This window comes from Aedes aegypti, chromosome 2 (genome assembly GCF_002204515.2).
Source record: "Aedes aegypti strain LVP_AGWG chromosome 2, AaegL5.0 Primary Assembly, whole genome shotgun sequence".
In the NCBI taxonomy this organism is placed as follows: Eukaryota; Metazoa; Arthropoda; class Insecta; order Diptera; family Culicidae; genus Aedes; species Aedes aegypti.
Genome location: NC_035108.1, coordinates 301,697,146 through 301,722,136, shown reverse-complemented (window position 1 = coordinate 301,722,136; position 24,991 = coordinate 301,697,146). Strand labels below are relative to the sequence as shown.

Sequence of the window (24,991 nt, the reverse complement as noted above, 5' to 3'; positions counted from 1 at the left end):
AGTGGCTGGAGTTTTCTTCTGCTCAGCTGGCACTGGAGAAGATTTCCGCCGATCTTTCGAACGTCTGCGGAACTTATTGTTGTGCTGTGGACCTCCCTTGATTGCTTGCACCTGGCCCGATGGGCCTTCGATCATCGCTGTGTCGTTTTTCAAATTTATAAGCCGCTGACATTCCTCGATCATCGCTTCCAAGGTGACGTCATCGTTGCTTTCTATTTTCGCTAACAGCCTGGTTCGTACATCAGCGTCGCACTCTCCCTTCAAGCCGCAGACGAACATCAAGCACTTAAATTGCTGCTCGGACATCTTCGACAGCTCGAATTCTACGCACATTTTGTTCACCCGACACGCAAAAGTGACGTAATCTTCGGTCGGGACTTTGGTGATGGAAAGTGTACTGTAGCGTTTCTTCACCATTGATTCGGTGGTCCCGAACAGCGCCGTGAGCTTTTGTACCGTGACATCGAAAGTGAAGTCTTTCGGTGTACTTGGAAGAATATAGCTGACGTACCTATAATGCTCGTTGGTTCCCAGGCGACGCAAAAGTAACCTGACTTTCGCATCATCATCGAGTCTGCGCGCATCCTTCGCAAACAGGTCTTCATAACGCGCATACCAGGCAGCAAAGGTGCAGTGGTTCTCAGAATCAAACTGGAACTCTTTGATGTTACCAGCTAATGAATCCAGAATGGCTTCTGGATTGGGTGGAACGCTGACGTTGATTGACGACATCGCATTCCGGAAAAGCGCTTCCTGCTGCTGCAGAAAATCCTGTTGTTGTTGGGTGGATTCGCGCTGCTGTTGGAGAAGCTGGTTCGTGACTGCCTGCTGCTGCTGGAGGTGCTGCAGAATTTGCACAATTACATTGTCCGCTGACATGCCTGGTGGGAAAATCGGCTGCTGACGATACTGCGTATGCTGACCGGGCGGACTGTTCCCCGGACCTTGCTGTGGTTGATGTGGAAGCTGCTGCTGTTGAAGGTACTGTGGATGTCCATTCGGATGTTGATTCCGACCAGATGGGACGTTTCCCTGATTGGCATCCACGTGCTGTTGCCCGTCCATTGTGCTGAAGGTGCGCTTTCTTTTGTTCGGCGGCGGCGTCGTGGTTAAAATTCGATCGCGTTTTCTCTACGCGAATTTCCCGGCGAAACTTACGAAATACTCGCGTTCTCGTCGCCACTGTTGTAACGTGACGAGGCGGTGAAACTACTCAAACAAATTGAGACTAAATTAACGTTACAAACTAAAAAAGAGGTTTATTTTTGTTGGCTGTTTGGGCACGTCAGGAGTTAATCATCAATGTTAACTTCCTTTCCCCGATCAGCCTAGATAGCCGCGTAGTGTCGGTAGCGGTTGTTTCAATTGGCTAAGAATTAACACTACGGACTGCCTGTTCCGGTGGTAAAAGTCCACCTAACAGGTGGCCCCTAATTCATGTGGCTTTAAGCTTACCGTGCCTAAGAATGAATGGTTAGGGGGGTCTAAATAAAACCTAACCGCAAACGGAGCCTGTGGAGTACCAGGGCGCCCTCTACAGTATTATGCCCTTCCTGTGCTACCCGGAGCAATGGTGCAGGTGACCTTGTGTTTCTCCGAGATAATCGGCTGCCCTTCTTCAGTCTCAAGCCTGAGGCTAAATAAGAGTGGGATTATTAATACGTTGTAACTTAGTTTAAATTTTCACCTCTATGGTTTCGCATTATGCGTATTACACAGTGTGTTCTGTGCTTTTCGCCTTTGGCGACTTTTAAGAGATACCGAAATGGTTTTTTTTCGCTGCTGGTCTTTTTCGTTCTGAGATTGCGAAAAGCTTAATCCTGCCTAGTTTGGGTAGTGGCTACGGTTAGGATAGCTTTGTTAGACCAATCTTCAGCATAAAATATCAGCAATGATCAATCTTTGTAGACTCATGCAAATGCTACAGCTCAAATGGCGCTTGTTCAAAAACCTTACTTTTGTGAACTTTTATCTAGGTAACCTTGTGGACCCAGTTTTTGCTACTTTCAGAAACATGAAATGGCAAACTCGCGTGCCATGCCTCGTGCATGCGTGCTCGTAAATAGCGCTATCGTTGCTACACTCATTTCTGAGTTAACAACCAGAGATGTATGTGCTGTCACAATTGATATTTCTGTTGGTGACCTCAATAGGAAAAACGTCTTTCGTTATGATGTGTATTTACCACATGATGAACCATCCCCAATGGATGATTTCAAACGAGTTGTCGTTCACTGCCTATGAAAAGGCCTTCTGCTCATTGTGGGCAGTGATGCTGATACTCATCACATCATCTGGAGCAGTTCAGCTATCAATTTGAGAAGCTCCAGTCTGATAATGTGCTTAAGTAGTTCAAATCTTGGATTACTTATTTTAGGGAATCGCCCAACCTTCATGGTATCTGCTAGAGAAGAAGTGTTAGACATGATGCTCTGCTCGAACAGAATCAGTCACAAGTTGACGAATTGGCATGTATCAGATGATGAATCATTATCTGATCATCGCTACATACACTGGGAATTGGTTGTGACCAAATTCCATGGATTCTCTCCGTTCATTGGAAATCCTAGTTTTTCGGATGTTTCCACTTCCGGTGAGTTGGGACATAATTGTCCTTGCTTCGAGTGATCTCATAATTGCTTGTCACTTTGCTCATAGGTAAATGTTCTACACAACTCCCTTCACAGGAGAAGTGGACGTCTGGCTGTTTGTAAAGTATGTCTGATAGTCAGGCTGCTATAAAAGCTCTTGCTTCGGCCAACTCAAGGTCGAAGCTTGTTATCGCATGTCGAACTCAAATTGAGGAACTGAATTCAGTCAACTCTGTAAACCTTGTATGGGTACCTGGCCATTCTTCCATCGCTGGAAATGAATTGGCTGATAACTAGCTCGCGATGGAGCATCGCATGACTTCATTGGCCCTGAGCCGGCTATTCCAATTTCGAAGTGCTGGGTGAAGCTTCAGATTAATTCTAGGGCGGCAACTCAGCACAAGCAATATTGGAATAGTTTGGAGTCGTGTCGTCAAACAAAATTGTACATAACTGAGCCACCTCCAAGGGTGGCGAAGTATTTAACAAATCTGTCAAAGCAGAATTGCAGTCTCTTGGTCAGAGCGTTGACAGGCCACTGCCGACTCAACTATCACATGGCAAATATTCAGCGTGTTGACTCATTTGTGTGTGATAGTTGTGACTCCGATTATGGAACTTCGTATCACCTGATATGTAACTGTCCAGTTTTTGCGCAAATGCGATTCCAATTACTTAGTAAACACTTATTAAGTGAAACTGAATTCAGAAGCCTGAATCTTCAGGACATTCTGTTATTCTTAACCCGCTGTGGCAATGAGCAATAGGCTCTCTTTACGCTCATGCGTTTTGCAGTGCCCTTTTTAGGGCGCTGTTCGAACCCATTGTGGTATGGAGCTACATGCTCTCAATTCGCTTATGCGATTTTCCCTCTTCAAGGGACCCCACTCCTATTTCCTCCCATCTTTCCCTTCCCTTTCCTCTCCCATCGGGTAGATGATGAAATAGGCTCAAATATGGCGACGGCACAAATCTCCCAAATGGCGGGGAACGTGCCTTTGGAGCCGGCCTTCTGATACCTGATCCACGTGCTGTTGCCCGTCCATTGTGCTGAAGGTGCGCTTTCTTTTGTTCGGCGGCGGCGTCGTGGTTAAAATTCGATCGCGTTTTCTCTACGCGAATTTCCCGGCGAAACTTACGAAATACTCGCGTTCTCGTCGCCACTGTTGTAACGTGACGAGGCGGTGAAACTACTCAAACAAATTGAGACTAAATTAACGTTACAAACTAAAAAAGAGGTTTATTTCGCGGGACACTTTAAAACTTGTTCTTTTCATTGCGAGACAATAGAACATACTAATACTAGACAGACATTGATTGTTATGGTATTGGCACATACGACATCGATCCAGATGACAGTCGCCTGCCAACGGTGAGCCCTGTGGTAGCTTCTGGGTTAGAGTTGCCAGTGTCCCCAACACTTTACAAATTTTGTATGAGCCGTAACATCATGAGGACACCCACCCACCCCTTTTAGCGTTATGAAATTTGTGAATGAGCCCAAAGAGGCGGAGAGATGTGTTTCGTTCCATTCCCTCGATATGAAATCTATTTCAACGCCGTAATCCCGATTCAGTTTTGTATTGGTTGATAAACGTCATGACACTAGGCCGTTTAGAAGAATTGACGGTCGTTGTGTACGGCTTATTGGCACAGGGCTTACAAGCACTAAAATAAAGCGTTATATACTCATATACGGCCAATATCAGTGCCTGATGGTCACAGTGCCTATAAGCATTCGAAAATATTTGATGAAGCTAGTAGGCATTGAAAATCCTTTAAATGGCTCATATACCGCTTGTAACAGTGCTTGTTGGTTACCTGGGATATGTACACCCGATTCTGTTTTTGCACGGATATTTTTTACACGGCCGTACAAAAAAAAGTGAGTGCGAGCACAATTCGGTCATTGTGGCGGCCATCTTTGGATTCCGAGATGTTTCACATTATGGTGGTTACAGCAGTTTCAAACTGTGCAGTCCAATGGACCAGTGCACGAGTTCACTATTTGACGTTTTAGCGGTGCCGTGTTAGTTATGTGACTATGGAAACTAGACAATTCGGCACCGCTCAAACGTCAAATTAGGGCTTATTCACAAATTTCATAACGCTGAAGAGGGTGGGTGGGTGTCCCGAATTTGTTAAAGCTCATACAAAATTTATAGAATATCAATACAAAAAGCGTTACGAGGGGTGGGTGGGTGTCAAAAATGGCCAATTTTGGCGTTATGAAATTGGTGAATGAACCCTTAGTGAACTTGTGCAATGGTCCATATGTCTCAGGTCCATATGTGTGAACTGTGCAATAAAAGACGAACATTTTCGTTTCGCTTCGCATGACGCGCGACTTCGTGTGCCGCGGTTTCATTGTACTAAAAGAGATGCTAGTGGTCATTTAATGACATTTCAAAGATTTTCATTTTCCACCGTTCCGTCTCCTACGTTTCGGCTTTACTGTGTAAACAAAATTTGTGATTTAATCATGAAACGCGTAGCGGCTGTGGTGGCAACAAACGAAATTTCAGAGTTTAATTAAATTTATTCCTAAAAATCATTATATATTATCGTCAAAATGAGCTCAATTCAGTGCCAGTTATGGATGGGAAGTGTAAGTTAAATACGTAATTGAATAGAATCAGCATTAATCTAATCTGTTACTGATTTCTAAATTTTCTAGCTGGAATCTTACATGACGGAGAACTTCATTCTGGCGGCATTCCGGAAAATGGGCGAAGATCCCCAAACGGTGAAACTGATGAGAAACAAATATACGGGAGATCCAGCAGGATATTGCTTTGTGAGTTTCAAAACAGATGAAGCGGCGATTGATGCCATGCACAAGCTAAACGGCAAACCGATTCCCGGTACCAATCCATTAGTTCGGTTCCGCCTGAATAGCGCCACAAACAATCAGAACAAAGCTCTGCTGGCCGATCGGGAGTTCAGCGTTTGGGTGGGCGATCTGAGCTCCGATGTGGACGATTACAGTTTGTACCGGGTGTTCTCTGCCAAGTACACTTCCATCAAAACGGCCAAGGTCATCCTGGATAGCTCTGGGTTCTCGAAGGGTTACGGATTTGTCAAGTTCGGACTGGAGGACGAACAGAAGAGCGCCCTTTACGAAATGAACGGTTTCATTGGTCTGGGATGCAAACCGCTGAAGATTTGCAACGCAGTACCGAAGCCTAAGAATGAACTGGGTCCAGCAGGGCCGACAAGTTCGACACCAAGCGCGGCCAGTCTGCTAGGATACGGCACTGCCACGGATTATTCGCAATACTATGACCCGTCCACGTATTGGCAAAACTACAGTGCCTGGCAAGGATACTACGACGCAACCGGAACGGCAGACTACTCAGCCTATCAGATGCCAGCAGCAGCGGCAGTAGATGCTTCTGCGTATCACGCATATGAACAGCAGCAGCAGCATCATCATGCTCACAGTCAGGTCGAGGATGAAGAACTAACGCTGGTGGATCACAAGTATACCCTGGACGTGGAGAAGTTAAACCGAGAGGTTATGGAACGGGATCGGAATTTATACGACGCCCTGGAAAGCTCCAAGTGGATGCCGGTTGAACAGCTGGAGATTTTTTAATTATGAACCGATTGCATTTTAGTTTTTGCGTGTGAATAAAACTTCTGAATGACTTTATGAATTCCACTATTATCTTTGAAACATAGATGACGATCTTATAGAAATAGATGACACTCAAGGCAGAGGTATTTCAAGCAAGCCTTTTATTCTAATAGTAAAACTTGCTGAACCCATTTGATATTTGTTTCAAGAAATTGCCACATATTTTATAGAGACTGTGTACAGTTTTTCGACATTAATTTAATTGCAATAGTCTAGAGCATTTCTGAGCAATGATAGAAATAAAGGTTACACTCACAATTTATTTCAATTTAAAAACTTCAACAATTCCTAGTTTTTTTTTAACCTGTTTGCATATAAATCAAATTTCAAAGTGATAACATGTCTTTTTTTCGGCACTAGTCTAGAAAACATTTTTGAGTAGAAACTAAAATTGGAGATTAGGGTAAATCATGTATTTTGGACATGGTAAGGATATGTCTGGAAACGGCGTTTTCGGTGTTTACAAATTATATGGTCGGCCAAGGGCCTTTCAATCTTAGTCTACTTTAATTTAGAGATGGTTTATTTTGAAAACTAGAAGTTGCTCTACAATTTGGCTCTTTGGAGCTCGGAAAATTTCTGGAAACGGCGATCGATTAACTGCATTAGATTCTAAAATTGTTTCTGGGGAGAAAAAAAACTTATAAACTGTAGCATTAGTTTCCAAAATAGCGTGTCTAATATACATTTCGGACACCAAATATACATTTTGGACACCCTTATGTGAATATAATTTGGACAGGGGCATTATCTCAATATCCATACAATGGTTTCTGAAAAAGACGGTCATATCATACAATTGTAAGAGTTTACACGTGAATTTTGCATTTTTTCGCTTATTGGATGTGTATATTAGTGGCAATCAATAATTTCATTTAATGCAAGCAAATATCATCAGATCAACGAAATACGCCTGCAGGAATGCATCCATGAGACATTTCAGTGTGTTTCATCAGATGGCCAAATTAAGGAAAGTGTACCAGTTATGGCCATAGTGGTTCCCTACTTGGCCATATGCAAAATTTGGATAACTTTTACATTTTTAATCTTTTTGAATGTTTAAACATCAAGATTTATCCTTTATTTTACTGCTAAAACACAAAAGATTTTTCAAAATGTGAAGGCATTAAAGATATCACGTATGCCGAAATAGGGAACCACTATGGCCATAACGGATACACCTACCCTATATTAACTGAACAAAAACCATTTTTTTTTTTGGAAATCACCTGACTTAAGTCTTATATAAGGTACCGTGGGCAAGTGGGTAATGGATTTCGCATAGGTGGGATTCTTCAAATTCTAGAGACTTTAAATTAAAACAAATGAGGTCATGTATGTTTTTTAGCATGACTCCCACCAAATATAAGCAGTATGCTGAAATTGATTTTTATGTAAAATTAAAGAAAAAAGTACAAAAAAAGTTTTTGAAAAACGTCTCTTTACTTTTCACTTGCCCCACAAGTGAGGCAAGTGAAAAGTTTATTGTTTTGAGCAATAAACTCAAAAACTAACAGTTATATTCACGATTTTTAATACTTTTAACATCTGTTAAGATGTCCCAATGAACAATAATATTAAAAAAACATATAAACAAAGAACATTTTATTCTTGTCGCTTGAAGTTTCAACATTATAACTGCAACATTTCCAATGGTAGTTCTTACATCATGGGACAGCAATTGCATTTCTGCTCTGTAGAATTTTCACCGCTCGTTTATGTTTTTATGAAAATCGGATTTGACGTCGTTTAACTCTTCGGGAGAAATCAAACGGAAACCTCCAATAATTTTTTTGAAACTTTACCCACATAGGGTAGACCAATACCCCATTTTTTATGTTTTGAACTAGCTTTACATAGACATTTCAGGAGATTTCCGTGCGTTCTCTTATATTGGAACTTTTCAATCAACGTCTTCCTTTTAATCGGCTGTCCGAAGTACACATGTTAATATCGTAATATTTGGCAACCTTTTTTTAGAGGAATGCCATGAAAATAGCTTTTAACGCTTTGAGTATAGTGTTTCTTGAATTATCAGCACGTTCTGTTATTCTATGATGATTGCGCACCTTATATACTTATAGCTACCTAAAGAGAAAACAAAAATTCAATCTCTAATAAGAAACTTTTCACTTGCCCCACGTGATTAGAAAATTGACGGTGTTTCAATTTAGTTATTTTTAGGTCTATGTCGAATTAATTCTAAAACTTTTTTTTATTGCAGTTTAAAATTGTCAGAGGGGACAACTTAAAAGTGGCACAGAAAATTATTTTCCGCAACTTTTTTTCGCTGAAAATATTAAAATAAGATTGCATGCCGCCAACTTGTTACGGAGTTATATTGAACTTAGCTTAAATTTAGGACATATTTTATCATAATGCCACTTTCAAACTTTTTATGTTTTTATCCAATTTGCGGATGATAATGTGCAATTCTCGCTGAAACCAAGCCGCCATCGGCACCCATCGTTAGAATTCCAATTTTATGTCACTGATCGTTAGTTTTCGATAAAACTTAAGGGTGGTCCTTTCGGTTTTCTCAAATTGGTGGACCCCTCGTACGCCAGCTAGCTAAACAGTTTGCGAAAAATACCATTTTTTGATAAATCTAGGGTATTTCTTCACGTGATATGTCTCATATTTCCCTTAAAACACATGGCAAACTTAGTAGCATCGTATAGAGAAAGAATATAGCTTACATTTGCCATCTTGAATTTTATTAGAAAAATCGTTTTTTCACCATTAGCGCACCGCTAGTTTTTAATTCTGAGACCACCATCAGAAAGCTGAAGAAAAATTGCGTAAGATAGGTTACAGAAACTAGTTGAGCAATGGTATTTACCCTATGAAACGAACGATTTTCTAAATCATGTTCTCCTATTTTGACGTATATGGCGAGTGCAATCAATGCAAACATCACTTTTTGTACTACAAAGATAAAAGTTTTCAATCATTGGTGTATTATTCGATTCAGATGAAGAATAGGAATATTATTTTGAGTGAAAAAATCTGGCGGCCATCTTGGATATTTAAACGAAATTCTTCGCCTGGTTTTCATGATTATAACATAGATATTCATTCCTTTTGTCCTAACATTCATTTTTCTTCATACGAAGAATTGAAACAAATTCCTTGTCACGTTCAGTCCTATTATGCAAATATGATATTTAAACGAAAATTCATTGTAATGGACAATGATCAAATATGTTTTACAGATGGTTCTTTGATTGAAAGTGTGGGAGGCTTTGGAGTTTACAATTTCATTTGGCCCATTTTTATAAAATAGATTCTCCTTGCTCCATTTTTACAGCTGAACTAACTGCTTTATATTTTACATGCAGTTTAATTAAAAACTATGCTCCTAATATATTTGTGGTGTGCTCAGATAGTTTTAGTTGTTTGCAAGCTTTCAATTCCAATAAATTTCATTTTAAAACCCATCATATTGTCTTGTCAATAAAAGGGTTATTGCATAATTTATATTCTAAAGGATATATGATTAAATTTGTTTGGGTTCCAGCTCATTGCAATATTTATGGCAATGAACAAGCAGATTTATTAGCAAAATTGGGTGTTTCACGTGGTATAATATATAATCGTGGTATAATTTATTTTGAATATTTTTCTAATTAAAAACATCTACTATAAATAATTGGCAAATTTCTTGGAATACAAGTGACCAAGGGCGATATTGTTATTCTATTTGTCCAAAGGTAAAGATATATCCCTGGTTTAAATACTTTACAGTTGGACGTAATTTTGTATGTACCTTCTCTAGATTAATGTCCAACCATTACATTTGCAATTGCTATTTATACCGTATGAATATTATATATTCGAATATTTGTGATTGGGGGTCATGCACAAATTACGTCACGCTCCTAGGGGGGGGGGGTCAATCCAAGCGTGACAAGCCTTACAAAAAATTTGGTGGACTCATACAAAAAACGTGACAAAGGAAGGGGAAATTTAGCGTGACATAATTTGTGTACCATCCCTTGCAATAAAACATATGAAGATATAGATCATATTGTATTTAAATGTTCTCGATTCAATTTGCCTAGAGAGAATTTTTTTGACAGAATCAGTAGTTTGAGTAATGATATTCCTGTATCGGTCCGTGCTATATTGGGAAATCATAACCTACCAATATTGAAAATTTTATATCAATATTTGTGTGAAATTTCTTATCATGTTTGATACTTGCTGCCTTGTTTTCTTTTTCATTTTCAGGTACACCAAGTTTGGCCTCCATTCGTGTCGTTGACTGGCATCGTGAATACGCTTGGGAGGACCTTCATGACGACTTATTCAGATAATTCGGCTCTGTGATGGATCCATTCCGAATGAGCCTTTAATTTTAATTTTCATTTTATAACGTTTTATTAGAAAAGATAGAGAGGTTTTGTGCCTTTTTGAGAACGATTTCGAAAGGAAATCACTCAAAGAGGCTTTTCCCTCTTTCAAAATTATTGAGTTAATAAATAATAATAATAATAATAACTTTTTATGAATGCCAATTCTGAGCGCTATTATTGCATTTAAAGTATGTTTTTGAAATGTACATCCTCTGACATTCATAGGTTTTACAGATGTTCTGTTGATACAATTTACAATTTTGATATTTTTGAAGTCAATTTGGAATTGTAATGAAAATGGTCTTCATTAATAAGTAGCATAGTGTATAATTAATGTTATACATGAATTCCCGTACATATATTCCTCACCATCTCATTAGAAATGAGCATAGAACGACTAGCCTGTCCAAATTATATACATGTCCAAGTTATATACGTTACCCTAAATTGATTGTAATTAAAATGGTTGTAATCTACGCAAATATGTTTAATGAACTTCTACAAGCCAATTTATGTATAAAAATTACATGTCTTCGCTATAAATTTTGATTTACAGGTGAAAGGTTTAAAAACAGGGGTTTTCGTGTTTTTTTTTTAGTAAAACAAATTTTTGATTAAATTTGGATTTCTACTTAAACATATTCTTCAAAATTCATGTTAAAAAACTACATGTTATCGCTATACAGCCATTCCATGAAAAACCGATCTAGTGGGTCACCGAATTCCGTGTAAATATGCTTTTTTTTCCTTATCCGAAATAAGGATACACGTGTTTATGGATTTTTTGATTAAGGTGACCATTTCCGAAATAAGGTGACCAGAAAAATGGCGGTTTCGCAAAATTTTTATTTTTTAATACAATATAACTTTTGAAACGCTTGACCAATTTTCAATTTTCTTGGACGAAATGAAAGCTAAAGATTTTGAATTTACAAGCAAATTATAAAATTTCACAAAAAATGTTTTTATGTATAAAAAACTTTTTTTCGTGTTTTGAAGGCCTTGGGACAAAAGGAGCTATTGCTGTTCTCATTTTTTCTAGAAATTTCAGAAAATTCTACGTTCACTGTCAAATTTTCAGCGATGTATGATTTTTAGTTTTTGAGATATATTTTTTTGAAAACAAATAATCAGTCATTTTTCATCGACATACACTGTAGGTATCAGCGCATTAGATTTTTTATTTAAAAAAATATCATAGTTTTTGAACAGCTCAACCGATTTCAATTTTTTTTTAAGGATCGAAAGCACAGACAACAGACAACACTATCATCCTAATTTGGTAAAACAAATTTAAGATTTTATTAACATTTTGTTAACAACATATTACATTTCATTTGCCGTAGCAGTTCAGATTTACAGGTGAGTTGATTTCATCTGCTTATAAGAGAAAAAAACATTTTTTCAATTTACTTAACCTAAATATATAACGCATTAATCGTGGCAATAGAAGATTGTAACGATTTTTGCCTGAAATCATTAATTATCATTATTTGACATTTGTTCCAATGTTTCAGCATTGGATATTCTATGTAATTCATTAGTACTATATCAGGGAGAAAGCTTCAGAATCATTTTAATTTTTTTTTTGAATTCTCTGCAAAGCTTGCTGCTAGATATTACAACAGCTAGTCCATATTGGTACTGCATACAACATAGCTGGCCTGAAAATTTGTTTGAATATCAAAAGCTTGTTCTTAAGACAAAGTTTTGATTTTCCATTAATAAGGGATATAGACATTTTACATATTTGTTACATTTGGCTTGAATGCTCTCAATGTGATTTTTGAAAGTTAAATTCTTATTTAGCATGAGCCCTAGGTACTTAACTTCATCTGACCAATTTATTGGAACCCCTCTCATCGTGACAACATGTCTACTTGAAGGTTTCAAAAAGAGCTTTTGGTTTATGTGGGAATATTATTAGTTGAGTTTTGGAAGTTTTGTATAAGGAGAAATCTTCCATTTTTGTAAGTAACAGATGACACGCAGGCTTCGTCCTTTGGCGGAGAGGCCTGTGTTATCCGCAAACAAGGATTTTTGACATCCCTGAGGTAACTCAGATAAGTCAGATGTGAAAATATTGTATAATATTGATCCCAAAATACTGCCTTGAGGAACACCAGCTCTTACAAGAAGACTTTCAGAGCTGCTTGGGCACGTCAGGAGTTATAATCATCAATATTAACCTTCTTTTCCCGAGCAGCCTAGATAACCGCATAGTGTCGGTAGCGGTTGTTTCAATTGGCTAAGAATTAACACTACGGACTGCCTGTTCCGGTGTAAAAGTCCACATCACAGTTGACCCCTAATTCATGCGACTTTGAGCTTACCGTGCCCAAGAATGAATGGTTAGGGAAGTCTAAATAAAACCTAACCGCAAACGGAGCCTGTGGAGCCCTCTACAGTATTATGTCCTTCCTGTGTTACCCGGAGCAATGGCGCAGGTGACCTTGTGTTTCTCCAAGATAATCGGCTGCCCTTCTTCAGTCTCTAATCTGAGGCTAAATAAGGGTGAAATTATGAATATGTTGCTATATAATTTAAATTACCACCTAGGATGCAGAACCATTTGGGCACTTCCATGAATCACATTGGCATGGGGGTTTTTCTCGGCCGAATTGTCTGAAACTTTGCACTAAAAAGCGCTTCAGTACGACGCATATTGTGGCCAAAATTGTAGCTCTGTAACTTAAAAAAAAAAAACCACTGCCGAAGTGAATCAAAAGTGCTAAGAATAGGATCCGGCTCCCTATATGGTATCGCATTATGCGTTTTGCACAGTGTATTCTGTGCTTTTCGCCCTTGGTGATTTCCAATAGATACCGATCTGGTATTTTTGCTGCTGGTTTTTTTTCGTGCTGAGACTGTAAAAAGCTTAATCCTGCCTAGTTTTGGTAGTAGCTACGGTTAGGATAGCTGAGATCAATCTTCAGCATCGAAAAAAAAGCAACGATCAATCTTTGCATACTCATGCAAAATGGTACAGGCCAAGTGACGCTAGTTCAAGAACCTTACTTTCTATCTAGGTTACCTAGTTGACCCAATTTTTGCTTCTTTCAGCAAACTTGAAATGGGAAACTCGTGCTCCATGCCCCGCGCATATGAGAACAATCTATTCCAAATTGCGAAAAAATTTCCGTTCGTCAAATTCAATAATTTTCTATTATTTTGTAATTTTTAATATTTGGTTGTTTGTTGCATTTATTACCTTATGAAGTCCAATATTAAAGTGTGTGCATCAAGCAGTGATACAAATTGTTCTTAGTGAGAAGATTTTTCAAGCGCTGCTGTTTTTCCTGCTGCCGAACTTTCATCAATGTGTGAGCCCGAGTTCAGTCGAAGGAAGTTGCGTTGTCTTGTGGATCAACAAGAAGCAAAATTTATTGTGAATCTTGGCGTCCGAGTACATTCAAAGCAGACGACAATAAGCACCACTAGACCAAGGCCCCTAGAAGTGAAAAATGCTGTTTTTGCAGACGTTTCCGCAATAGATGGTAACAGCGGGATCCACAATCCAGGAGTACAAGCACACTAGACGGCGGTAGGGTAAATTATGTATTTTGGACAGGCTAAGGATATGTCTGGAAACGGCGATTGATTAACTGCATAAGATACTAATATTTTATTACCTAATGTTACTTACATACTTATTGTTCCATTGTATTTTGAGTTTCTGGGGAGCAAAAGCTTACAAACTGTAGTATTAGCTTCCAAAATAGCGTTTTTTGGCGACCTGCCTGATATACATTTCGGACACCAAATATACATTTTGGACACCCTCATGTGAATATAATTTGGACAGAGGCGTTATCTCAATATCCATGCAATGGTTTCTTAAAAAGACGATCATATCATAAAATTTTAGGAGTTTACATGTGACTTATGCATTTTTTCGTTTATATTATGTGTATATTAGTGATAATCAATAATTTCATGTAATGCAAGCAAATATCATCGGATCCACGCCTGTCCAAATTATATGCATGTCCAAGTTATATACGTTACCCTTTACTACTGAAATTTGGTGAGATCGTTTTTAATACTCAACTTTTGTTCAAATTGCACACATGGTCTCATATTTGGTCAGATGAATCAAGATTTATATTTGGTTCCTTTATTGCGGGAAAGGGGCAACATAAGTTTTAATTTAGTTTCAGAGAGCGAGCAAAGGCGCTTAAGCCAAGGCTCTTGAGCCAGGACATAAGGAAGAAATGCCTATGTCACAATCCAGGAGAACAACAATGGAATATGCATTAACTTTCTTAGCAACGCCACTCCCAACGATATTAACATTAACCCTGAATTGAAACGGTTGGTACGGTTTTCCCCGTTTCTTCTTTTCTTGAATTAAAATTTTTTGTCTATTAGTTTATTCATGCGTGGGTAGCCTAATTGTCATGATTGTTTCAACCCCAAAGTCTGCACAGTGGGCCTGGCCATTTTAATATTTGTATCATATCGCTGATATTCTGCAAATATTAATACTGACAAGAAAATATCTGATTAATTTTAGGTATTTCCAGGATGCTTTTCAATATGGACTGTGCAAGCGCTTAGATTAGGTTAGATTAGATTATTACCGTTCATGGGTACTGGATCTACTGGAGCGATCCAGTGAATCGTAGATCTGCACACACTTCGTTTTTTCCACTTTTGGTGAATTGGGACAAATTTGTCCTTGCTCCAAGTGATCTCTCAATTGCTTGTCACTTTCCTCACAGGACATTTACCACACAATTCCCTTCACGAGAAGAGTGGCTATTTCGAAAGAAGTATATCAAACAATATAGTATGTTACACTGATGGCTCCCTTCTTGAAGGTAGAGCTGGTGCAGGTGTATATTCTCGCTGAATCAGTTTTACTCACTTGGTAGACACTGTACCGTTTTTCATGCGGAAAAAGGATGGCGAAGTATTTAACAAATATGTCAAAGCAGAATTGCACTCTCTTGATCAGAGCGTTGGTTGGCCACTGCCGACTCAACTATCACATGGCAAATATTCAGCGTGCTGACTCATTTGTTTGTAATACTTGTGACTCCGATTATGGAACTTCGTATCACATGATATGTAACTGTCCAGTTTTTGCGCAAATTCAAATTACTTGGTAAATACTTATTAAGTGAAACTGAATGCAGAAGCTTTAAACTTCAGGACATTCTGTTATTGTGGTGTGGAGCTACATGCTCTCATTTCGTTAATGCGATCTTCCCTCTTCAAGGGGCCCCACTGCTATTTCGTCCCATCTTTCCCTTCCTTTTCCTCACCCATCGGGTAGATGATAAAATAGGCTCAAATATGGCGTTGGCATAAATCTTCCAACTGGTGGGGAATGTGCCTTTGAAGCCGGCCTTCCGATACCTGATACCTGATTCCTTGAGGAACACCAGCTCTTACAGGAAGTCTTTGAGACTTGGAGTTCTGATAATTAACCTAAAGTGTACGATTTGTCAGATAACTTTGAATTATTCTAACAATGTATGTCGGAAAATTAATATTTTTTCTAAATTTTACAATCGAGCCTTCATGCCTAACACTGTCGAATGCCTTTTCTTTGTCTAGAAGAGCAAGATCAGTAGAACACCCTTCAGATTTGTTGGAAAGAATCGATTTTTTTACACGTAAGATTTGATGAGTGGTCGAATGTCCATGTCGGAATTAAAACTGTTCATTGGCAAAAATTGAATTTTCGTTGATGTTGGTTCAACCATAATTCTATTCAAAATGACCTTTTCAATAAGTTTACTGATGGAGGAGAGTAAGCTGATTGGACGATAGGTAGAAGCTTCAGCGAGATTTTTGTCCAGTTTCAAAATTGGTACAACCTTGGAATTTTTCTATTTGCCAAGAAAATATGTCAACTGGAATTTTTTGTTAAATATATCAACAAGAATGATCATTTACTTTTTCAAAGTTTCTTCATGAGAATGTACACAATTCCATCATCGCCAGGGGACTTTATATATTTTAATCATAGTTCTCACTACTTCCAAAACAGTTCCCCAGGAATTTTCGAAAAAAAAATTGAGCAATTGGTCATTACCAACAAGTAATCAATCGATCAAACTTTCATACCCTTCGTTTTAAATTTGTTCCCTTTTAGTTTTTTTTTTAATTTTTCCAATACAAATCGAACAAATAATTTTCAATTTTCTCCGTATGATACCCCTCGAACTGCGACTGTATCCAGTTTTATCCATCTCAGAGCGCATACTCGCACATACAAGTAAAACATTCCGTCAAGCGCCTTCCATCCTGACCGCATTCCGTGTCAGTATCGGCCCTCCCAGTCCCACTCCCACCCACTGCAAGGCACTATTCACCATGAGGATAGAGCACCATTATCTCTGATGTCTTGTGAATTGTCCTGCCGCGCGTGTGTGTTAGATAGGCAGTATAATGGTGTGTGTGCGCCAGTTGTGGGCCGTAAGGACTAAGGATACGCGTGAAGCCTTCACCATCAGTATTAAATAGCAGCAGCAGAACAGTCATCATCGGTCGTCGGCAGCGCGTGTGTTGTGTGTGGTGATAAGCGAAAGGACATTTTCTCCGAACGAAGAAGCATGGTCTGCTACTGAGAAATTTGGAGTCTGTCGTGCGTGCGTGCGTGCGTCCGTGTGCTGCTGCTGCAAATTCCTACAGAAAAAACGACGGCGCCGTGTTTCATACTTTGCGTTCCTCCGGTTGTGGTTCTGAGCTTTCGGTGCGTGATTCGTCGGTGCGTATTTCGCGGAGTGTTTCATCGTAGCAGCCAGAGAAATTCCAACCCTCCCGTGAAAATAGAGAAAAAGCGCAGCCCTCTTCGATGGAAAATTGATGAAAAACCTCAAGTGGTGGAAAAATTATAGGTCACTCACATTCTCACGTTTTCTATGGCTTTTCCTCGCCGGATACCTTTCTTTCTCTTCCTCGGACCGGACAGCTCCATGTCGTCGTCATTTCGGTGGCTGCTTGGGCCTCGAGCTCTCTTTCTTTTGCTCCGGTATCGGTAGCTTTCTGTGCTGCTGTGCCACGCTACTAGGGTGGTCCAAAATATGTTTGTGATGTGTATCAATATATCCAATAGAAAGCATTAAAATTTGTAAACATCTGATGGCATGTTTTCATGCGATGGTTTTTAGGATTATCGTAAAACAATTGAGTTATGAAACAGAAGGTCTTGGGAAGACTTTTAATAACATCTACCAGATCTTTCAATATTCATCACTAAGTTAATACAATTTTTGTAACAAAATGTATTATAATGTGGGCTTAAACTAGCCCAGCTCAGTATGGGAGAGAAATCAAGTTGCATTATTCCACGGGGCATCCCCCAGGATTATTTAGAGGAAGACTTCCTGAAAATTTCAGCTCATTTGGTCGAATTTGAATTGAAGTTTATATAGGACATCCAGCTCAAACATATGGGAAGCAGCATATCATCTACTGTTTGATTCAAGAAAATTGTTGATCGCGTTCTATTCAACCCAGAATGTCAGAAGAACTCAGAATTGTAGAAGGTTGTATCATGATCAAAATTGAAAAAGTTGGCGTTTAAACTATCTGAAGTAGATTGGCAATACTGCTTTGTATTTGTTCAGCAAAGCTTGATGGTAGCCACTAAGCCACACCTACACACTAAGCTCATACGGTGAATTTCTCCGTAATCTCAACAGCTGAACAGTTCGGTGAAATAAAACACCGTAATTCCGTCGAAATTTTACGGATTCCGATGATTTTTCACGGAATACTGTCAAAATTTACCGTACTGTTCAGCTGTTGAGATTTTACAGGAATCCGTAAAATAATTTAAGTGTGTATGACGCTGGGCAAACCGCTGCGCAAGACACATGCATATAAGTGATTTAATGAAAATAAGCTTAAATCCAGATGCAACCTTCTGCGATTATGTTTTTAATGGTACTAAATAGTATATTTGTCATTCTGGGCTCAATTGAACGCGATCAACTATTATACGGAACGAAACAGTGACTTACGATCAATTTTCAATATAATAGAAACGAAGCAACCAATTGAGTTGAAATTTTGAGGGAATTTTTTTCTTACCTTAAGGTTATATCTAGGGGGTGCCTCGTTGAGTTTTTCAACTTTTTTGTCCAGTCCAGTCTAAGTGGGCTAGTAATTGCTTGACATTATAACAACATCTCATCTAGAACAAAATGATTGCATAACTTAGTAACAACAACATCAATGTAACTAATGCTACATGAGAATTTGTATAAGCTGTGTTATTGAATTATAGTTTATAAAGTTTCATGCGTTATCAGATGTTTATATCTGTGTAAAACTGCTGATTTGACTTGGTCGCTGTTTGAAGATTTGAACACATGTCTAAAGTTTCAAGAATTTGTTTATTTTGTTAAAATACTTGATTCTCTATAGCGGACTTTGGGGCAAGTGTGTCACCCCTGCTTTTCATAAAAACTACAATATATATTTTCTCTTTGAGCTTAACAATATGTTCCCTTATAATTCACAATACAATGATCAAAATATGATGAAAATTGCTCTATTTTTCACGTATTTGAATCGACTTGTGCAAAGACAACCAAATTTGAGTGGATTTTTATAAGATATCGTTTTTCTAACTAGCATGGTGAAAGGTAAAATATAAACAGATTTTTCTAATGTACTGTACATCGTGAAACTAAATAAAAATGTAAACATCATCAACAAAATCATAATAGTAAACCAAAATGAGGCACCAGTAGTAGTAGTTTCTGAAGTAAAGTAGGGGAGTAACTAACATTTTTGCTCCCCAAAGTGATTTTTTCTCAAAATATTCAATAATAACATGTTTTTCGGAGTGTAGAACTAGCCCTAGTGCGTTAAAATACACTCTAATAAAGAAAAAAAAAAAAATGTTTTTCGGCTTATTAAGTACCGTTTTACATATCTACATCAATATTTTACCGTTATTTAGAGCTGATCTACATACACTCTTAAAAATAATGAAAATCACTGCGGAAGTAATTCACATTATGACTGAATGACACATGATGTGAGTGATGAAATGACGTAAAAATGTGTTCTGAAAAATTCATTGAACAAAAAAATGTAATTTTACATGATGAAGGACATGAAAACTATGCCACTATGATTGAAATTTTCCAAATCAGACACCATCGTATTTAAAATGTGACACAAATTCACGTCATTTGGGTCTGCTTTGTAAGTAATATTAATAGGAAAAAAAAAATTTCATTACAAGTAGAATTACATGCGATATTCAATTCATTCGGTGGCCGTCTTGCCCCATAGTGTCGAAAAATAAGTTATTTTGGATGATATACTAATACTTTTCGAAATTATTTTATTTTTAAATGGCACAGTGGTTATGGAAAGACGTATAGCAACTTCAAAAATTATTTTCTACATTATGCGTGGTTATTTTATTACATTATTGATTCTTATTTATTTTATTCAGTTGGCATATTTGGATTCGGGGATCGAGAAATTTAGCAAATACAATAGTTTTTGAAACAAACGACATCATTTTAACGAGTGATCAATTCCAACCGAATATAAGGGTCATTGAATTTTGAACTCTATGCACATGAGCCTGTGAAGTTACTCGTTGTACCGGGGGCAAATTGATCACTATTGTATAACTTTTTATAGGGTGGGTGTACCAGTGTTCGACGCCCTAAGGAAACATTATTTTAATAAACTGATCAATATACTTTTGAATATTGTAAATATACTAAACGAAAGCTTTCAATTCATGTTTAGCAGGAGGAACAATATGCAAGGGAGCTGAAATTTTAGGAAAACATTTTTTCTATCATATCTTCAGCAAAATTTGAGATTTGTGTTGCCATATCATTTTAAAGTGAACTAAATAACACTTAACGATTTATGGTAACTCGGTGTACTATATTGACACATATATTGAGCTGTTCGGTAATCAAATCCGCATGGTTATTGTATTAATTAACTCATTACGCGTGGTAAAGATGGATAAAGTATGGGTGAAATTATAAAAAAATCACTTGCTCGGCTGAGATTCGAACACAGGACTCTTGTATGCTATACGAGCGCTTTACCAACTAAGCTACCGAGTGGCTCAGTAGCTCAGTTGGTAAAGCGCTCGTCTAGCATACAAGAGTCCTGGATACGGTGTAATACCCAAGAAACATTGGCAACTGCGTATTCAGCCACAATGCTGTTTATGCAACTCATTTCAGCCGAATAAACTGTTATTTAGTTAGCAATGTTACCTGGGTGTGCCCAGGGGAAAAACGCCCCACTTCATTTTTGAGGAATTGAGGCTTTTTAGAGGCACTTATAGTAAAGTAGGGCAATAGTTCAAGTGGTTATAGTAAAGTAGGGCAATAGTTCAAGATTTCTTTTTGAGATTTATAGCTGAATTCAAAACAAATATTATAAATACAGTCGAAGCGCATTATAACGACATCGCAAGGGACCGTCGCAATAGAGAAAAGTCGTTATAGAGAATAGATATAACATTGAAATATTTTTCAAGGGACCGAAAAATGTCGCTATAGAGAGCTTTTGTCGTTATAAAAGTTGTCGTTATAACGAGCTTCGACTGTATCAAGGTGGTTCGAATGCTATTCAAGTAAGACACTTGAACTCCAAATATTACAGAAATCTATTGAGAATTGGAAAATGTTAAGACTTTTTGATGTTTTTAAGCGTTCAAATTTTAATATTCGGTTTCTAGGTCTATCGTAAGGATAATTTGAGGAGTACTTATTTTTGCATAAATAATTGGAATCAGTGAATCAATTGTCAACGAACATGCAGCAACAAAGGCATATTAAAAAAAAGTTTCCAAATAATGTCTGCTTTTCAGAACAAAAATTAGTGAAAACACTGTAATCAAGGTTACAGAAGACGTTGAAAACTTGTGACTGGAAAAAACTCCTAATTGAACTTTAACACTTCACTTCATTTTTGCAAAAGTAAAAATAAAATAATAAAAATTACTAGTAAGGCGAGCAAATACCTTTAAACTCTAATATGTTGCTTACATGTATGTCAAAATCGTTGAATATGATTTAGAAAATCGTTTATTTCATAGAGTAAATACCATTGCTCACCTAGTTTTTGTAGCCTAACTTACCCATTTTTTTCTCAGCTCTCTGATGGTGACCTCAGCATTCATAACGAGCGGTGCGCTAATGATGAAAAAACGGGTTTTCTAATAAAATTCAATATGGCGGCCAAATTCAAGATGGCCACCAGAATTAGTCTCAGATGAAAGCTATATCCTACCTCTATACGATGCCACTAAGTTTGCTATGTGTTCCATGGGAAATATGAGACATATCACGTGAAGAAATACCAGGGATTCATCAAAAAATTGGCTTTTGCGCAAACTGTTTAGCTAGCTGGCGTATGAGGGGTCCATCAATTTGAGAAAAACGAAAGAACCACCCTTTTTGTTTTAGCATATACTAGCGATCAGTGACATAAAATTGGAATTCTAACGATGAGTGCCGATGGCGGCCTGGTTTCAGCGAGAATTGCTTTGGTGCGGTTCAATACAAACCTCTTGAATTTCAACGAGCACTCAGCTTATTCCAAGAGCCCCATCACGTAAAAATGTCCTCGGCTTGGTAGAATATCATAGAATTTGCAATATTGATTAATGATACCTTTGTTTCTACTGTGGTCAAGAAAAAGTCTTTAAAAAAAATCTAAGAAATACAGTAGACCACCAAAAATGATTGAATCAACATATCAACTATTTGAAAAGCATCTCCATCAATGCCACATCCAATCTGTACCAAAAATTGTTTGACAATGGATCATTAAAATAACCAAAACGGCCGCTATGGAAAGCATAGATAGCGCCACCGTAGCCTTGTGTGTTTGACAGAACAGCAATGCTGTCACAATGTTAAATCTCATATACAGTGGCGCCATTGTGTTGATGCGGTGAGCACTGACAAAAACTACCTTCAATGATCCGTACAATCCGAAAATCGTTAAAAAACTCGATGGAATGTGCAGCCCTTTCAATAAAGCGTATTGTCAGATTCCTTGATTTGTAAACGCCACGCGGCAGATGGTATGCTCCCTTGCAAGATTTTTCTCTGAGCAAACAACGCAATATTATTCTCCCATAAGAATCAAGTAAACGGGTCAGAAAGTGCGGTGCGTCGTTGCTTCAGGGGAAGGCCGCTTGAAATTATGTGTCAATACCCCAATACTTTGACCTCTAAATGTAACTTGATACTTCTTCAACTCGAAACTCGATGTTGTTTGTTTCAATTTCCCATAACATTTTCATGCAGTGTGTTGAAATTCAACCATATTGAACGATAAAATGACTTTTTTCAAATGTATTCTATCAAAATAACCAAAACGTACATTCAAAGTTCAAAAATATGTGATTTTTATATCGATACCTCCCATACGCAATGGTCCCTTCAAAATAAAGTTGGGGAAAGTTGACTGTACTCATTTTTAAATCTGTTTTGGATTTCATCCACGTTTTTTGAATTAAATTTACATTTAAGGTGAAGATGAATCGAAGCCAAAGTTCAAATTTTTAATAGCACGGATCTGGAGAACCAAACATCCGTTTGAGCTGAAAACCTAATCGATTGGTCACCATCAGCTAGTGACCAATCGATTAAGTTTTCAGCTTGAAATTTGAACTTTGACTTCGATTCACCTTCACCTTAACTTGAATTATTCTGACTGGAATTAAATTAAAATTTCTTACGCTTTGATTTATTTTATATGCTTGCTTCTACAGAAAAAGTTCAAAAACCTTGATACCAAACAAATCGGAGTTAAAGTTTATTACTACCATGGGGAAAACGGTAATATATATGGTGGTTTGAATTAGAAAATTGGAAGTCCAAACTGGAACAGGATTAGTCCAATTCGAACCTCTCGAAGAATTTTGTTCAAGCATGTCCTGGTAAGAGGTATATCTCTGAGAGAAAAGTGTGCGCGCTGAATCAGGCTTCCACGAAAACATGAAACTTTCCATGCCGTTTATCGTGCTTATAATATATGGCCAAAAAACTGTTACTAGTTCCGAATTGGACCATGTTCCCCTATTTAATACATCTAAGGATTTATCCAAAACTTCTTTTGGTGATATCTTTGAGAAGAACTGTAAAAATTCCTTAATGTATTTTTCAGAAAGGATTATTTTAGAATTAACACCAAAAACTACTCCAATAATCAAGAATTACTCTTGAATCATCAATACCCATAAAGAAGTTTATATAAGAGCTTCTCTATATAAATAATCTATATAATCTATGGGTTTCTCAGGAGCTCTATGTAGGGCTTATTCACACATTTTATAACGCTGGAGGGGGTGGGTGGTTATCCTCATGATGATACGGCTCATACAAAATTTGTATAATATCCATACAAAAAGTGTTACGAGGCGGAAAATGGCCATTTTTGGCGTTATGATATACATGAATGAACCCTTAGCATTCCTTCCTTAAAACATTTCTCCAGAACTTTATCCAAAGATTTCTACATAAATTTTCCCAAGAATTGACGGAAAAATCATGCAGGAGTTTCTTCAGGATTTTTTTTTCTAAAATATTTCAGGAAATCTTCAGAAAGACCTCTAAGGATTCATCCAGCATCTAAGAATATTCCTTGCAGAAATTTATGGAGTAATATCTTGAGCATTGTCCTTTGGATTCTGCAGATTAGTTTGATTGTAGTGTTTTTATAGATATGCATTGAGAAATGATCATCAAAAATCAAACCTGAAGAACGCATTGGATGATGTTCTGAAACAAATCTGAAGTATTGCTTCATGTATATCTAAAAATCCTTTTTAAGGTATTCAGAATCAAAACAGGGAAAACACAGTATTAAATTTCTGGTGAAATCAATGCAAAATTTACATTCTACATTTATTTTTCCAAGAGTTCTTGAAAAATCCATGCAGTAGCTTGTGAATACTTCAGAAATTCAGAATTTATCTATTGTAAGAATATATCTTGCAGAAATCTATAGAATCCAAGAAGTAATATCCGGAGAAACAGCTTTTTGATCATGCAGATTTATATTTAGTAGTATTAAAATTAGCGATATTCATAGATAAAATAAATATGTTTCAATATTTGGAGCAACTCTGAGAATAAATATTCTTGGGCAGTTACAATATCAATATCTGAACAAATTTTGTCATATTACCTGGAAAATATCTTGAAACTCTAAAAAATTTCCAAGTTTCTTATGATATTTTTAAAATAATATTAAGGACAATTTCTTGGAGAAATTCTTGTGGAAATCATTAAAAGATCTTTGTATGTGATACTTGGTATAAATTCCAGAACAATCCAAGAAAGAATGCTCGGAAAAATTTCTAAAATAATTCCATTTATTTCAAGAATTCTACAAACTTCCTCGTAGAATCCCATTTAATACTCCTGAATAAATTC

General features: G+C 37.4%; 2 protein-coding genes across 2 annotated transcripts in view; both read left to right on the top strand.

The window, feature by feature from the left end:
* Positions 1–5,047: 5,047 nt before the first annotated feature.
* Positions 5,048–6,250, top strand: LOC5575675 (tRNA selenocysteine 1-associated protein 1). Its single transcript, XM_001655754.2, has 2 exons — positions 5,048–5,199; positions 5,269–6,250. Exons 1-2 carry the CDS (start codon positions 5,164–5,166, stop codon positions 6,187–6,189), a joined length of 957 nt encoding a protein of 318 aa, XP_001655804.1. The 5' UTR covers positions 5,048–5,163; the 3' UTR covers positions 6,190–6,250.
* Positions 6,251–16,911: 10,661 nt separating this feature from the next.
* The window catches only part of LOC5575679, a 66,313-nt gene continuing 58,233 nt past the window's right edge, over positions 16,912–24,991 (top strand). Inside the window, exon 1 of the mRNA XM_001655755.2 lies at positions 16,912–17,440. The gene's annotated coding sequence lies outside the window, so the exon portion shown is untranslated. The remainder of the gene's footprint in view (positions 17,441–24,991) is intronic.

What these genes read in the sequence shown, in the direction of transcription:
- LOC5575675 (XM_001655754.2), top strand. Translation starts at nt 5,164, where the DNA reads ATGAGCTCAATTCAGTGCCAGTTATGGATGGGAAGT. An exon ending in GCCAGTTATGGATGGGAAGT is followed by an intron (nt 5,200 to 5,268) that starts GTAAGTTAAATA and finishes TAAATTTTCTAG; the next exon opens with CTGGAATCTTACATGACGGA.